Genomic DNA, 17,079 nt, shown 5'->3' on the forward strand with positions numbered 1-17,079 from the left:
CAACCTTGTCAAACTGGAAAACTGGACACCTGTTTCACAAAATGTCCCAAAAGATGAAAGATCAATTTTAAAGTAGGCTTATGTTTCTCTCTGCCTTTAGACTGCACTGCCATCTAGTGGCTCTGACATTATGTGACTTACTTTTGATCATTAATTATTAGTCACTAATGGGTGAGCACTGTGCTCTTTTGCAAATAAAAGCTGTGGGGTTTATTAATATATTTTAAGATGCAGAATGGAGCCTTCTTTATATCATTTGTACGTATCTGGCATGTTTGAGATTATGTTTGAGCAATTATCAATTTCAAAGTCACTTCAGGGGGTTCATTATAGAATTCAGCAATCAGCATATGAATGAAATTTAAACGTTTTTAAAAGATCAATGCAGTGATAGGAGGGAATCATTAAATAATTTAAATGCTCAAATCAACCGATTTAATTTAGTTAAATTTCCATTGTCACAGTAATTTTTTTTCTCTTGGATTTTATATTGCATTTGTTTTGTTTTTTAATCCATAATTTTTGGTACGAAGAAGTTTAAGACTGTCAAAATACACATCATTTATTTTTATTATTATTATTTTTATTTATTTTTTTCAGATTTTTTTAACAAAAATGTAAGTGATATAATCATTTAAACTAAATTGTTATACCTTTTGCATTCGGGTCTGTTAAAGTGAACTGTGGTTTTACACATTATATGTTTTTGCAACTAAAATGAATATTTTATTTGACATTTTCAGAGTACTTTTGATGTTTTGTTGGAAAAAGAATACGTAGGTTTATTAAATTTAGACTGTTTTGAGCAGTCATGAGTTGCACGTTTCAAATGAATTTAATTAAATACATTACAGTCAATGGAGTTCATACTGGCAATTCTCATATTATATGTTCATATAAATTTCATCTAATGATACATTAAAATAAAATTTCTCATGAATATTGATAAAAATATATATATTTGACACTGGTTTTTGCTGTAGGTCTCAATTTTAATTAATAAAAAAAGTGGTAGATTAAGTAATAGCATGGTAAAAACATGGTAACATTCAAAACCTTTGTACATTCACAAATTAATGAAAAGTTACTGATTAGACAATATGGTTTTAGTTGAAAAATAATAAGTTATGACTGTTTTTGTAAGCTTGTAAGCAACATGTTTATAAGAGGGTAAGCTTGTAACTTTTGTCTCTTGTAACATTAAAGAGAGTTCACCCTCAAATGATTATTCGTTCAGTTTTGGGCAAACTATTCCTTTAATAACACGATTCCATGTTGTAGTGCTTACACTGCTTTCTTTTTAATACCTGATTGGCATATTAAAGGACACATGTATATCAGAGGCACTGATTTGTTGCCATAGGAACTTAATTTGTCCTTTTGGTGCCATCTGTGATTGTTCAGAAACCTCTTTGTACTCAGCATGCTTCTGTTTCCAACTGTTGTTAATCCATTATCTTAGATTTAAGCCGCTGTGTTAGCTGTCTTTTTTAATTTCGATACGTTGTATTTACGCTCTTGGCAAGAAAAAAAGCAAGAACAAACATTAGGCAAACTGAACTTCAAGGCCTGAAGATGTCACTTTATTAACAAACCAGCAAGCAAGACTGAAAAAAACAAAACAAAACCAAAAAAAAAACTAAATGTGTTGAGTTACATAAAACAGCATAGCAGGACTAAATCTGTGCAGAATGAGCAGCAATAATAATACACATGAGTTTGTGTTGAGTCCCACACAGTGAAGACGTGGGGAAATAGGCTAATACCAGAGACAATAAGCACTGGAAAGGGGTATGATAGTGAGCGTGAAGAAAGACAAAATGGTGTAGAGGAATAAATTCAGTAACTGTGATGACGCAGCATCCGGATTGGATGTGAGGTTTCGGAGCTTTATGACATCACAGCCTCTCTCCTGTTTGAAAAGAAGTTCTCTTCCTGAATCAAGTGATTGGCTGAATTCAGAATAGGATACTACTCATACTATATCTATGGGAGAAATATACAGGGAGAAATAATAAGAGTAGTGTGCTATTTCAAATTCAGCCGTATGCTGTTTCCTAAATAGCATACTAGTATACTACTCTTACTATTTCTATAGTACAAAGTACAGTATGTATACTATGCGCAGTATGCAAATTTTCTGTATGCTTTAAATATCAAATTATCTACTACCTTTTTCCAAATGTGCATTAACACACTATGGAAGCTTGTTTATGCCATTAAATAAAAAATAAGGTAATTGCGACTTTTTAACTAACAATTGTGACTTTTTTTCTCAGAATTGCAAGATATAAACTCGCAATTGTGAGTTAATTGTGAATTGTGAGATATAGTCACAATTGCATGAAAAAACTTGCAATTGCGAGGAAAAAAGTCAGAATTGCGACTTTATAACTCACAATTCTGACTTCATAACACACAGTTCAGACTTTATAACTCATAGTTGTGAGTTTATATCACAATTCTGACTTAATTTGCAGTTGCGAGTTTAAATCATGCAATTCTGACTTTATAACTCACAATTCTGACTTTATAACTCACAATTCTGACTTTATAACTCATAGTTCTGAGTTTATATCACACAATTCTGACTAAATTTGCAGTTGCGAGTTTAAATCATGCAATTCTGACTTTATAACTCACAATTCTGACTTTATATCAAACAATTCAGACTTTATAACTCACAATTCTGACTTTATATCAAACAATTCTGACTAAATTTGCAGTTGCAAGTTTAAATCATGCAATTCTGACTTTATAACTCACAATTCTGACTTTATATCAAACAATTCTGACTTTATATCAAACAATTCTGACTTTATAACTCACAATTCTGACTTTATATCAAACAATTCAGACTTTATAACTCATAGTTGTGAGTTTATATCACACAATTCTGACTAAATTTGCAGTTGCGAGTTTAAATCATGCAATTCTGACTTTATAACTCACAATTCTGACTTTATATCAAACAATTCAGACTTTATAACTCGCAATTGCGAGAAAGAATTCAGAATTGTGATAAAGTCGCAGTTACCTTTTTATTTTTTTATTTAGTGGCGGAAACAAGCATAGCGCACTGCACAGAAAACAATGGAAGCTTCAATTGAGAGTTTACATCTCACAACTCTGAAAAAATAGAATTGCGGAATATAAACTCACAAGGAACTTAAACAAAATAGCCATTTTATTTTTTCTGACACAACTCTCTAAATTAAACATGCGCTTAACGAGGTCATGTGACAGTGTGGCATACTACTGAATGTGGCATACTACTGAATCTATTTAGTGGCATAATGCATACTGTTGCACATACTATTTTTAACAATAGCATACTGTACATTATAGTACATAGTACGCTAGTATTCCATTCTGAACACAGCAGTTGTTGGATATGTGAGGTTATAAGTCACTTTGTAAGGAGTGCTGGTATTTGAGTTCACCTTACCCTTCTTATATACCTTTGATCAAGACATAATGATGAAATACAAACTCATATCTGCTCACAACAACACTTCTGATGCATTATATGCATGTAACTGATGTAAAATGTTCTAAAAAGATCCCCTTCCTACTCCTTTCTACAGACACAGAGTGTATCTTCATATGAATGATCCTGGGGGATGATGTAAATATGTAGACGTGATACATTAAAAAATGAAAATACAGATGTGAATTACCTTTCATTACAGTATCAATGAATAGCCATACTGGAATATAAGTCAAAGCCGTCTAGAAGCCACTAAGAGAGGTGCACAAGAAGAAGAAGCGAAATGATATTCCACACATACTTTAAGATCTTTTGGCCAGGAGCCAATCAGCATTCATCATGAGGCTCAGGTTTTCACGACCTGAGCTGTGATTGGATGACTGCATATTTGGTGCATCTATTAGCCAATGATTTCAAGAATCCTCCTGAGAGTTTGTCATTACGGCTTTGCGTATAGAATATAGTCTAAATCATTTTAATTTCTAATTTTTAATAAATACACATTTCATAAGCGCCTTTGGGATATGGAATAGCTCTGTACAATGTGCAAACGCAACAAGCACTGTGCTTACACTTCGGACTAGCACTGCTGATGCAATGTTTATACAAATACACAAGAGAGAGAAAAAAGCCTCTTAGCACTGACCGCGTATCTGTACTGAGAAGTAACTTTCGAGTAACTAATGAAAGCATTGATGAGCAAGAGATGGCAGGGATGGACAGATAAACTCTGGATGGGGAACGTCCATCAGGTGACATTAAGCACAGCAGGTGAACGGGTTGATTGGTTGAGCAGATAGTCCAGTGTCGCTTCCTCACAGGTTAAAGTCAAAGGTCAGGTCAGACTTGGCCATCTTCTGTCGGTAAACGGCATCAAACTTTTCGTTCATGGACACAGTGAAAATGTCCTTCCAAAGCCCAAAACGACCTGAAGCAGATGAAAACAGAGTTAGAAGAGCTCTTGATTTCAAATCATCTCACAGCTGGCGCACAGATTGATTGCCCACAAACGTATTGATATAAAGACAGGTTCTGGTTTCAGTGATAGTTAAACTCTATTTGTGGCAGAATTTTGATTGCCGAAGAGAATAATTCATCCCTCAGTTGTGTTTTCAAAAAGCACTGACTGTGAAATCTTTCAAATTAAATACCATGCATATAATGCTGCTAACTTTTAAATGATACAACCAAGCATATCAGTAAGACAGGTAAGGCAATTTAGATGACTATACATCTCAAATAATGAATATAATTTTACTGAATAATTTTTAATTTAAGTGCATCAACAAAAATACAAGCTTCACATTTCTGCTTCATACCTTCTGGAATGCTGGCTTGGTTTAATTGCATTGTAAGTGCCTTTTATTATTTTATTTTAATTTATTTACACATTTTTTTTTTTTTTTCTATGGTAACCAATATTATGGCATTCAAATCCTGATCATTCCTTAAAGACTCACCTTCTGTACCTCTCTCACACATTTTCCATCTTCATGTTCAGTTTCTATAATAAGTCCCTACTGTATGTAGTGAGATTTTTCAGCATCATGCCATGCCAAGAATCCATGCACTAAAAGAAAAAATGAACAAGACACAAGAAAACAACAAAACAGAACTAAAGTGCAAATGATAAAATAATTTAAAATAAATTGCAAATAGTATCTTTTATGTAAAAATAAAGGGGGTACATAAAGTTTACTGAATAATAACAAAATAATAGGACAAAGACAACAGATAGCAACAGAAATTTCCATAAAAATAAAGATGCACCTTGCATATGTACCACATGATGGCACTGCCTTCCCTTGTATAAGCAATAAGCAACACCAGTGGTTACCAAAACTTCTTCTGCAGGTGTCATGAAATATCAAGTCCCCCCAGGAATCGGGTCTCCTTCAGGACCCAGGCGGTAATGCCTGATCACAAGTTGTTATTGTGATGTCTTGACTAATTATAACCCATTTCACTATTGTATGATGTTCATTACATTAAGTTCACAAACAACATGATAAAATAAAAATAAATGCCAATGTATTGCATAATAAAACAAACTGCAAACAGATATTGGAAGCTAAAAACATACCTAATATAATATAAGCTAAGCTAGCAGGCTAATTGAGTAGATGTACGCTATGCTAGTACATAAGCTAACTAAAAACAGTAAGAAAGAGAAATGTTTGAGTTCACAACTTATAGCTTCAGTTACATACACGTATATGAACCATGTAATTTAAAAGACATTAATGGTCATTATAACACATTTTAAATTATACAAATCATAAAGTGAATTTGCAGGAATCGGGCATTAAAAATACTACGCATTAAAAGCCAGTTGAACCTATGGGATCACTCGGGGTCCTAAAGGAGATGTGATTCCTGGGAAGATTCGATTTCTCACCACACCGGCCCCCTGTACATGCACCAACATAAAGATACTCTCAGAAATGACCCTGTCTTAAGCCCGGGATACACCAAGTTCACGGTCAGCCGTTGGGCAATGTCGGTCTGTTTTTGAGCGTTTTTTTTTTTTTTTTTGGTTGGCTCTAATTAGATGCCATTGACGTTTTTTTGGCCGATTCTGCATGTTGAATCGGCAGTGGAGCTCATCGGTGAGAGAGATTCTCTCTGATTGGCTGTTCAGTTTAGCAGACGAGAAAAAAACGGAGATGATAGAAGCAAACCAACAACGGAGTAAAAAGAGAACGCACTCCAGACAAGCTGAATCCTAATGAGCGAGACTGGTGTAAACAGTGGAAAAAGCAAGCGCTGCTTGCTTTGTATGTCCACAGTTCTCTTCCGGTTTCCCTTTTTGGTTTAGGGTTATCTTGATGAGGCTGTCTATACTGGATGCGACAAAGTGAACATTGCAAATCCATCCTTTTTTTTTTGTGTCAGTAGTAGTAGGTCTATGTCAGAAATAGAACAGGGCATTCAGTTTACTCAAAGTCCCTTTAAGAAAAGTCATTTCACTCGGCGGCCATCTTTGAAGCGCTTCTCTGGCATGCAAGTACAGCTTGTATCTCTTTGAATGGAGAAACATCAAATTCTCCAAAACTGTTCGCGAAGCTTACAATTAAATGTCATATTTGACATCACCAATGAAATCTGACAACAATGGTCATAAATTTTGTTTCTAAATGCTCAAATCATGACCAAAAAATGCATTTTTCAGGCTGGACCAAGCTAATGCGCAGTCCTAAGCATGTGTCTCAGAACACATGTGACTCTTTCTGTAGCAACCGGAGCTTCTAACCGCAGCTGCAGTGACCTGATTTACCAATCAGCAATTGGCTCTTTAACTTAGAAGGCGGGACTTATTCCGCCATATTGCGAGTTGCACTTTCTCCCATTCATAGTAATAGGAGTGAACCGTCTTTCTGTATATAAAGTCTTTAGTTTTCCATTGGGGTTTGTCATGTTGCACCACATCCAGTGTAGACAGCATCACTGATTAAAATGGGTTCTATTTGCTTTTGTCTCGTCACGCCACTCACGTCTGTTGTAGGCACGTAGATTCATCGTCTGCTTTACGTTTATCTGGCTCTGGCAGTCCTTTCACCAACTTGTCCATGCTTAGTGCAGATGTTTCTTTTGCATAACAGTCTGCTGACTGTACCCTTAGCCTTGCCACACACCCCTTTTATACCTTCGAGCACCCCCTTGTACTCCAGTCATGTGTCTCTTACCCCTGTAGATGGACAGGGCTTCAGAGTTGCAGCACTGCTCAATGAGTTGGTTACAGCTCTCCACCATGCCCTCCAGCTGGGCTTTATCACACGCAATACCCAGAAATCGAGCCAGCTGCTCCACCAGGTTCCCCAGATCCTCCAGAGTGAACGATTACAGGCCGCAGAAAAGGTGGAGAGAAACAGAGAATGACAATCTTTCTGTTATGTAATTATGACTCATACCTTGGTCTTACACAGATAACATGTAATAGGCTTACATAATTCACTTTAGTTTTCAAATGATTTCAGGCACCTCAAGGTGCAGGTGACTTTATCTACCAGCTGTTCTGTGTCCAAAAAAATGAAATTGCTAAAAGAACATTATGCAAAGCGACCAATTTATTTATGCGCAACTTTATTTTCTGTCAAATTAGTTGCACTGATATGCACTATATAAACAATAGTTCCAATAATCAATCAGTTTAATTCAATACAGTGAATTAAAATAAACTACATTAATTTACAGTTGGTGAGTTAAATTAATAACTGTACAAATAAAAGTACAGTTAATTCAAACTAAATTAAGAAACAATTCACAGTTTAATAATAATTATTATTATATTTTATCAGTCTATTAATTGATAATTTCAGTTTAATTAATATTATAATGATTTCACATATGAAAATAGAGAGAGAATATGATTTCAAATAATTGCTGAATTAATGATAATTAAGGAACTTTTGTTATTGTTTTTATATTTTATGTTATTTTAGTTTATTATTTAACTTATATAATAACTTATATAATATCCCTTATGTTCAGCATATAGTCTCTCTGACCTCTAATTGCATCATGAACCACAGGCTACTGGAACATGGTGTCCTATTTACATGTTTCTATACATTAGTCTGTTTCCTCAGTCACATGAAGCGTGTCTCTGTTTGTCTGTTTGTGGTTTCCTTCTGGACTCTGAACTCTCCTAATCGCATTACCCCATAAAGATATGGAAACATTCAAGCAGACTGACTATGAGTGATTCCCCATGCATACATACATACTCTACTATCAAACTTCCTAGGAACTGTCAGGGATGAAATGTAACCAAGTGTGATGTGTGGAGGTTAAAATGTGTCAGTGTAGGTAGTACCTTGTACATGTCCTCATATTTCAAAAAGAGAACATTAGAGTCCATGCGGTGCTCCCAGAACTCCTGAACATGCTCAAACCAGGAACCGTATCCCACTACAGAGACACAAGAACAGACAAAAAGTACATTATCATATATTTTTCTTTTGAGCAAATCTGTCACTTTTGTGTCATGTCTCTTACTCACACTTGTCATTCATGAATCGCCTGCAGAACTCCTGGAACGTTCCCCGGTAGCTCATGGTTCGTAAAGAGCGATGAAACTGGTAGTAGGACACCACCAGGTCTTTAGGGTTCCTGGCCATATATATCACCTAGAGGACATGTTTGTGTAAGGAATATTTATAGCAAAATGTATACAAAAAGTGAATCACTGATGATAAGTGTTCACACTATAAGAAAATCAAAATACAAATGTAAAATGCAATCCATTATACACTACTGTACTACTCTTCTGCTCACCAAGGCTGCTTTTATTAGATCAAAAATACAGTTAAAAAGTAATATTGTGAAATATTTTTATAATTTAAAATAACTGTTTTCTATTTTTAATATAGTTTAAAATGTCATTTATGGCAAAGTTGAATTTACAGCATCACTACTGTCACATGATCCTTCATTCTAATATACTGATTTGCTGCTCAACATTTCTTATTTTTTCCAATGTTGAGAACATTTGTGCCACTTATTATATTTGTGGAAACTGTGAAACATTTTATTTTTCAGGATTCTTTGATGAATAGAAATGTCAAAAGAACTTATTTGAAACAGAAATCTTTTGTAATGTTATAAATACTGTCACATCCTTGTTGATTAAAGGTATTAATTAGTGCTGTAAATCGCTTTAAAAAATGTAACTAATTAAGCACATTTTTTTCTGTGATTAATCACGATTAATCGCACCTAACGTTGAAGTTTTTAATATATTTCTATATTGTAATAATTTCACATTTAATCTTCAAATTAGTGTAGAAACAACATAAAGACAGTATATTTTACATATTTGATCTAACAGGTAGGAAATATACAGAAATTTAATAAAGTTATCGAAAACTTCACAGTCTTCACTGCATAAATTATACATTTAATATAGATTACTTCTTATTAAAGCTAAAAAGTTATTCAGTCAAGAGCAGTAAGTGATTTTTTTTGTCTTTTGTTCTTTGATTAACATTAATGACAGACATCACAGCAGCAGGTTAATTAGGCTGCTGTCACTTTAAGATCTGACGCACATGACGCGGATCTGATACACATCCGATGTCCTCACACGCTTTACAGTCATTTTAAGACTTTATTTAACTCATTTAAGACTGTGCTTATGAGGATATTTAACAAAATGGCCGTTTTGGCATAATTTTGTTTGTTCAAACACAAAAGAGAGCTCAATTTTCTGATAACAGCCCTAGTATTAATGGTATGTATAATAATAGAGAAAGTTGCGTGTGCCCTAATGGACAACTGGAGGTCAAGTCAAACTTGAAGTCATGATTAATATGTTGTATTGTGTGTTACAGCTGACCTTGCCTTCTCCATTGTGCATCGCTGTGGGGAGGAAACGGTACGGCAGGTGGCTTTTGATCAGACGAGGTGATGTCAGTTCCTACAGAAACACAAAATAAAACTGCAGTTCATCAGTCAAAGAGGTCAGAGGTCAGCATTTTCATGTTGAAGGCCACAGTTTTGGTAAATATGTGCATGTGAGAGAGAGAGTTTACCTGGATAATCTCCAGACCCGGCTGTGGGTATTCCAACACAGGAAGCTGCTCATCAATATTCATGAGCCCGATCTCATCTGGGTCCGCACCCTGGCTCACCAGATACACCACCTCCTGTAACAAACTCGTACCTATGTGCGTGAGAGGAAGGAAGGAAAGTCATATCGGATGTATTATTGATGGTACAAAGATGGCTTTGCCTGCTGCACTTTACTTTTCATTTGCAAACACATGCATTTGCCTAAATATAGATTGACCTGCAACCCCAATGGTTTAAAGCCATTCTTTAGTTTTTTGTTTTTTTTTGATAATCATTATTTTATTTCTTTCAGTTTTGACCATCCCAGCTGATGAGGAGCAACTCAGTTTCCATCATGCTTCACAGAAGGTGTTGATTTCAATGGGTGAGGAGCTAAAATGACAGTTTGGGCTATTCGTTTTGTAAAAGCCTTGGCATTTTTATGTGTTAATTGTTTAGTCAGGCTTCCGCTTTCCCAATCTGCCAAACACATCAATGGTTCCATGAAGAGCTTTTAACATCCATGGAAACTTTCCATTGCACAAAGGTTTCTTTAGATTATTAAAGTGTCTTCACACTACAGGAAAAACTTCTGCAAAAAAAAAAAAAAAAAAAAAGGTTGTTCTGACATTTAGCTTTGACGTTAATAAAAGGATATTTTGTTTAATGTACTGACCAAAAGGAAGATGTCACATTCCAAGAAAACATGTACAAATGTAATATTTATTAGCCTTAACAAATCAATTGTAAGAGTAATTCTGGAATGGACAGATCTGTTTTAAACACATGACAAGCATTAGACAACTGACACAAGAGCCTTGAAGCATGACAAATTTTATTTGGATCCTCTTAAGTAGCCTGAAAATGCAAGTACTGGTCGCAGTAAGTGTATATAATCAAGTAGATTTTATTTTCTCTTTTTGTGTGTGTGTGTATGTCTGTGGAAGCATATCGGTGTCCTCTTTCACTTCTTATTTTTGCCCATTTCAGATTAAAAGAGCAGGCCTGCATGTGAACATCTTCCGTTTAGTTGAGGAGAAGAGATTCTTTTGCCAATTCAGCATAACTCGTATTTTTTGACTAGACAAGGAGTTTTCAGGCGTTACTGGAACACAAAACAAAGGCAAAATGCAAATATGACCTTGAAATTATCATAATGCGTCTCTTTCACTCTCACTGAGCAGCTTTGTTTACTCTTGGCTGATTTGAAAGCGGACAGGATAAATTAACTTCATTAAATAACAGAACACATAATGCCTTCTGATGGGCCCTCCCTCATAAAAGAAAAATCAAGTTATGCTAAATGTATGTAATCCCCCTCAGTTGAAATCACAGGTGATCCCTAAAATCATCAACACCTTTAGAGAAAGCCCTGATCAACTGAGTTAAAAATGCATTTTTTATCGTAATTATATAATTTAACCATATAACATAACGCTAATCTCTTACAACTGGGGTATCAACCTCAAATGACATATAGCCAGTTGAGGTTCTCCATTAAACTTTCTTACAAGCATTAATTTGATCTATATATAACTATTAGTATGGTTATACAGTTAGTGTAGAATTTGGTTTGGCTGGATGTAGTGTACAAAGCAGCATCAGAATTAGCTAAATGCTTTAAATGTATTGTTTTTTTTTTTTGTTTTTTTTTTGTTGGAAATCATATACACTAGTGGGCCAAAAGTGATGTCTGTCCTCCTAGGAAAATTGACATCTTTACCCATTATTAAGATATTATTAAAACTTTGTTAAAGATTTTGTAATCATATTGCATAGTTGCTTGGAGTCAATTGTTTGTTATAATGCAATGAAACAGTCTGTACAGACATCATTTTTGTCAAGGCTGTCATACAAAAAATTATGAACACATGCAAAAACAAGAGAGAACCAATGAAATATTAATAACTGATCATGTTGTAGTCAATGTATGTTTTTCCTGTGCGCTTTTGCATAGTAAAATAAAACCTGTAGCTGTAGTTTTTGCCAAATAATTTTGTCTGATAAACACCTTTACCAAGTTTAGTGTTTTATTCTTCCCTCATATTTAAAATATTTAAGAAATATATACTGTTTCCCTCATATTTTGATGGTTTCATTGAACTTGCAGGGTCATTAAAAACAAATCACTTTAGGCCATTACTGTACATTGAAATCTCATTGATTGGATTTAGTACATCATTAATGATGATTACAGAACATTAAATTCTGCACGCTTACTTTCACAGGAACAACATATATAGAAACACATAAATACAACCCCACCAGATCTCTCTCTCAAATTTATTTTTAATACTGTTAGGCAAAAAACTTGATTTGCACAGATTCCTAGAATAATTATGTAAACAGTCTTGTGTTAACTACTTTATAGATCTGGAACAGATTTATGAATCCAGGATATTAAGGGCATAACAAACATAAGGAGGGTACAACAATGACGTGGGTTTATAAATCCATTTTAAATCAATTTCACTCTTTTCCTGACACTCAAACACAAGTGATGAAAAAAGGAGAATGTGTTTGATTTGCAAAAGATTTTTGTGTACAAAATAAATCTGTTCCAAGAAAACACACCAGCAAAGTCACATGACCCTCGGGCCACTTCCTCCCACTGGACTAGAAAACAAGTCATTTAAAATGAAACATTATCTTAAGCTTGATGCACGATCAGACTTCCTCAATTGATTTTGTTTTTATTTACACTATCATTTTAGAAATTTCCAGGCTTTATTATTGTAATTGGGAAAATGTTTAAATAAAAAAACAAAATAAGAGTCAGGTAAAACATTAAAAATATTTATTATGGACTTCATGCCTTAAAATAGCTTGAATATAACTCTACACCCTTGCCTCATTCAGTATAAATATGCAAATTAACCCCGCCTCCACACACTCACACCATTGACATGATTGGTTACAAGTTTGTGACGTCAGAAACACCAGTGATTTCAAACCACATTTTTGGAGACTGTCTTTGATTCACTGCCGTTTTAAAGAGAAAATACTCAGCAACGGCATTCACTGATGAATTTGCACATTGTTTGTCTTAAAAAGCACATTAAAAACACCACATAGACGTATAAACAACATTAAAAACTTGATTTTCACCACAGGGGGACTTTAATCTAATTATAAAAAGCCTGAGAAGTATCTAGAAGCTTGTAATATTTGACTCCTCCATTCCCACAACTATCAACAAGACAATGTCTGTTTACTCTGCAGATTCGACTGGCAGTGCAACGTGTGACTCTATTGACCTGTCATCCATCACAGCCCGCTGGAGACACACATTTCAGTGTGTAACGCAGCAGAGCTCGGCCTTCCCTCAGCTCTACGAACTCAATTACACAGCTGGTGCGACACAACATACTCTGCAAAGACCAGCCATTTCAGACCCTCACACCATCATTAATCTCTCACTGCTGTCTGTCTGTCTCTCAATTCTTCTGCACAATCATGGTAGATAAACAACTGCATTCACTTAGATATCATTAGACCATCCTGATGTTGTTTACAGGCCAAGGATGGTTTTGTGTTTGGCTTCTCAAGTGCAAGCAGGTTTGAAATTAATGTAATGCATATGCATGTTCCAGGCTACCTTGCTTTTTTAATACAGGATTGTTGGGGAAAGTTACTTTTAAAAGTAATGCATTACAATATTGTGTTACTCCCTAAAAAGTAACTAATTGCATTACTTAGTTACTTTTTATGAAAAGTAATGAGTTACCTTACTTTTGCATTACTTTTCCTCACCTGGGCTGAGCTGGCTTATTTGTTTTTTTAATAACAACAAAAAAAGTAATATTTTTGGCAAATGTAAAGACCCTTTCACACCAAGGCCCTGTTTCCACCTGGCATTAAGATGCATTTTGGTTGATCGTATCACAAGTGGGAGAAGTGACCGCACTTCAGAATCAGAGATTGTAGTCTTGGAAGTATGACCAAAATAAGAATTTTCACCGGAAAATTTCCTCTAAATGGGTAAATAACATGTCTGCCACATTTGTTTTGACCAACTGAGAAAAAAATAAACCCCACTGCCAATGGTGATTAAATCTAATGATCGCTTAGCTCAAATCACATCAAACTGTGCAAATTATTATTACTGTTATACTTTGTTCTCAAATTGTTAATGTTAACAACATCAGCACTGCGTGACTGTGTATTTAATGTCTATTAGCGTTAAGTTACCTGTAGATTTTAATTTCTGTACAGTCTAATATCTTACGTTAATTTGTCATACCATACAATCCGCCATCAAAATGATACATTTAATTATTCCAGCTGCTGTGAGAAAAGGCTGAAAATGATCTGCCACCTGCAGCATCCTCACATGTGATATATAGATGGGACTCCTTCTTTAACATACGTGACATAATGACGCAAAGATGAATGGCGTCATGCGTTAAAGGGTTAGTTCACCCAAAAATGAAAATTCTGTCATTTATTACTTACCCTCATGCCGTTTCACACCCTTAAGACCTTCATTAATCTTCAGAACACAAATTAAGATATTTTACTTGAAATCCGTTGGCTCCGTGAGGCCTCCATAGGGTGCAATGGACACTTCCTCTCTCAAGATCCATAGAGGTACTAAAAACATATTTAAATTGGTTCATGTGAGCACAGTGGTTCAATATTAATATTATAAAGCGATGAGAATATTTTTGGAGCGCCAAAAATAACAAAATAACGACTTATTTAGTGATGGCCGATTTCAAAACAATGCTTCAGGAAGCATCAGAGCACAGTGAATCAGTGTGTCAAATATGCTGATCGGAGCACCAAAGTCACGTGATTTCAGCTGTTGGCAGTTTGAAACGCGATCCGAATCATAATTCGACACACTGATTTACTTGTGCTCTGATGCTTCATGAAGCAGTGTTTTGAAATCGGCCATCACTAAATAAGTCTTCTCGTCACTTTATAATATTAATATTGAACAACTGTACTCACATGAACCAATTTAAATATGTTTTTGGTACCTTTATGGATCTTGAGAGAGGAAGTGTCCATTGCTCCCCATGGAGGCATCACTGAGCCATCGGATTTTAACTAAAATATCTTAATTTGTGTTCTGAAGATGAATGAAGGTCTTACGGGTGTGGAACGGCATGATGGTAAGTAATAAATCGTTTTTGGGTAAACTAACCCTTTAATTTCCCACGGAAACCTACCAGTACCACTAAGATTAGAACACATTATTACAAGCTTACTGTTGTGAATTGGGATACGGTAAACAAGGAGTTTTGAGCACTGGCTGATTATGTACTTGCTCAAAAATTGATTTTGGAATATTTTAACCAAAAAAAGTTACGGACTGCAGCTTTAAAGTTAGATAAAATACATAAAGTATATTTGTGTAATTTAATATAGTTAATTATTACAGGTTTGCATAAAATTCTGAGACTTCACTATTTTTATTCATTTTGAGGAATACTGAATGTTTTCTTGCAAGTTAGATGAGTAAATGCATGTCCACATTTAGTCTAGAACTACAATACCCATCATATTCACACAGAGCACACAACACCTCTGCACTTTATTTCTCTCAACATGGGGACAGGAGAGCTGTCAGTGAATAAATGTGAAAAAGTAACTTACATATTTTGTTGTAAATTGAAAAAGTAATACGTTACTTTATTAGCTACTTGAAAAAGTAATCTGATTGTGTAACTTGTAATGGGTTACCCCCAACACTGTGCAGGACAACAAAAAAGAGTTCTGCAAAAATGCATTTGATTCAGCTGACTTATTACACAAGTAAATCGACATAGCAACAAGCATGCGTGGGAGAGGGAGCATTACATCCTAATAGGAAACAGCGCCTCTGCAGTGAATGAACACGTGTGGGCATGGCAAACGTTTCGTCTTGCTGTTTTTATTTCACATCAACACACAATACAAACACACCCAGTTCTGATTTATCATTCTCATTAGCCAAACATCACACATTCTCTAAAATAAGCAACTTTTCACCTTATTTTTAAAAATAAAACTCAGTTCCAAAATCAGTTTCATACAGGCCAAGATGCAAGGTGGCCATCAGACTCTCAGGGTGGACATGATTAGGTGGGTCAGACTGGTTTCATAACACTTTGAAAATGATTCTTATTTGAAACTAATAATATAGCCAATGCCATCCAGGCCATTGATGAGACACATTAAAGTAAACACATCTTTATTAGTCTAGAAGTGCTATTTTTACTAAACAAACATGCTATATAATTATGCATATTAGTATAGTATAGTATAGTATTATATTCACAAGCTATCTGAAACATGCTTTGATACAATCTAAATCATATTGTCTAAAAATAAATATGCACAAGAGGACCGTTTATTTTGGTAAAACACCTCTGTTAACAGCACTCTTTATGAAGGGAAAGCATGCACGTGTAAACTGTATATGATTTAATACCTGATTTGGGATATGTAACGATCCATATGTCGCTACTTCTTAACGAAAAGTTGGCGATCTCGTCCATCTTGCCCCTGCAGAAAGGAGGGAGTCGAACTCCATGATACTCGAAGTATTTGCTTTCGTATTCAATCGGGGTGCTCGGCGTGTCCACCTCGCTTTCCGCCATGCTTTCAAACGATTACAAAACGAAAAGCTCGTAGGGATTGTTTTCTTTTTTAAAAAAGGATTCGGGGAGAAGAGGTCGCATTTGATATCCACCAGCCCTTGATTGTTTGGCAAAGACGTGCCGCTCTGCTTGCGCATTGACCTTCAGCCAATCAGGTGGAGTAGAGATGATGTAATGGGATTCTCTCAGTGATGCTCAGCATCAGCACCAGCCGTCCGGGGCGGATCCTCGAGCATGCCAGCTCTTCATCAGTTATGTAAATAAACAACACGTTTCTAAAAGTAAAACTATAGAAATGTGCTTGCTGAGTGATAAAGCTTTGCTCAACAAGTCATTAGCACACATTTTATCGTGCGTGTACACTTAAATACCACTGTATAGTAGCCAATAGGCCTATTGTTAGGCTATTACAATCCATAAAATATGCATTTTTAGCATTATATGGTC

At 35.2% G+C, this 17,079-nt stretch overlaps 1 protein-coding gene across 1 annotated transcript; it reads right to left on the bottom strand.

Moving 5' to 3' along the window:
• Positions 1 to 1,573: 1,573 nt before the first annotated feature.
• On the bottom strand, positions 1,574 to 16,716 carry sult4a1 (sulfotransferase family 4A, member 1). Its single transcript, XM_067391573.1, has 7 exons — positions 16,464 to 16,716; positions 10,024 to 10,154; positions 9,828 to 9,908; positions 8,493 to 8,619; positions 8,307 to 8,401; positions 7,177 to 7,315; positions 1,574 to 4,418 (listed from the first exon to the last, which is right to left on the bottom strand). Exons 1-7 carry the CDS (start codon positions 16,630 to 16,632, stop codon positions 4,306 to 4,308), a joined length of 855 nt encoding a protein of 284 aa, XP_067247674.1. The 5' UTR covers positions 16,633 to 16,716; the 3' UTR covers positions 1,574 to 4,305.
• Between the last annotated feature and the right edge of the window lie 363 nt (positions 16,717 to 17,079).

Source organism: Chanodichthys erythropterus, chromosome 8 (assembly GCF_024489055.1).
Source record: "Chanodichthys erythropterus isolate Z2021 chromosome 8, ASM2448905v1, whole genome shotgun sequence".
NCBI lineage: Eukaryota > Metazoa > Chordata > Actinopteri > Cypriniformes > Xenocyprididae > Chanodichthys > Chanodichthys erythropterus.

Excerpts from the sequence above, each read along its gene's own strand:
- sult4a1 (XM_067391573.1), bottom strand. The coding sequence starts at position 16,632 with ATGGCGGAAAGCGAGGTGGACACGCCGAGCACCCCGATTGAATACGAA. Across the intron at positions 8,620-9,827 it reads TGCACAATGGAGAAGGCAAG|GTGATATATATGGCCAGGAA; the intron begins GTCAGCTGTAAC and ends CATGTCCTCTAG. Across the intron at positions 4,419-7,176 it reads AGCCCTGTCCATCTACAGGG|GTCGTTTTGGGCTTTGGAAG; the intron begins GTAAGAGACACA and ends CATCTGCTTCAG.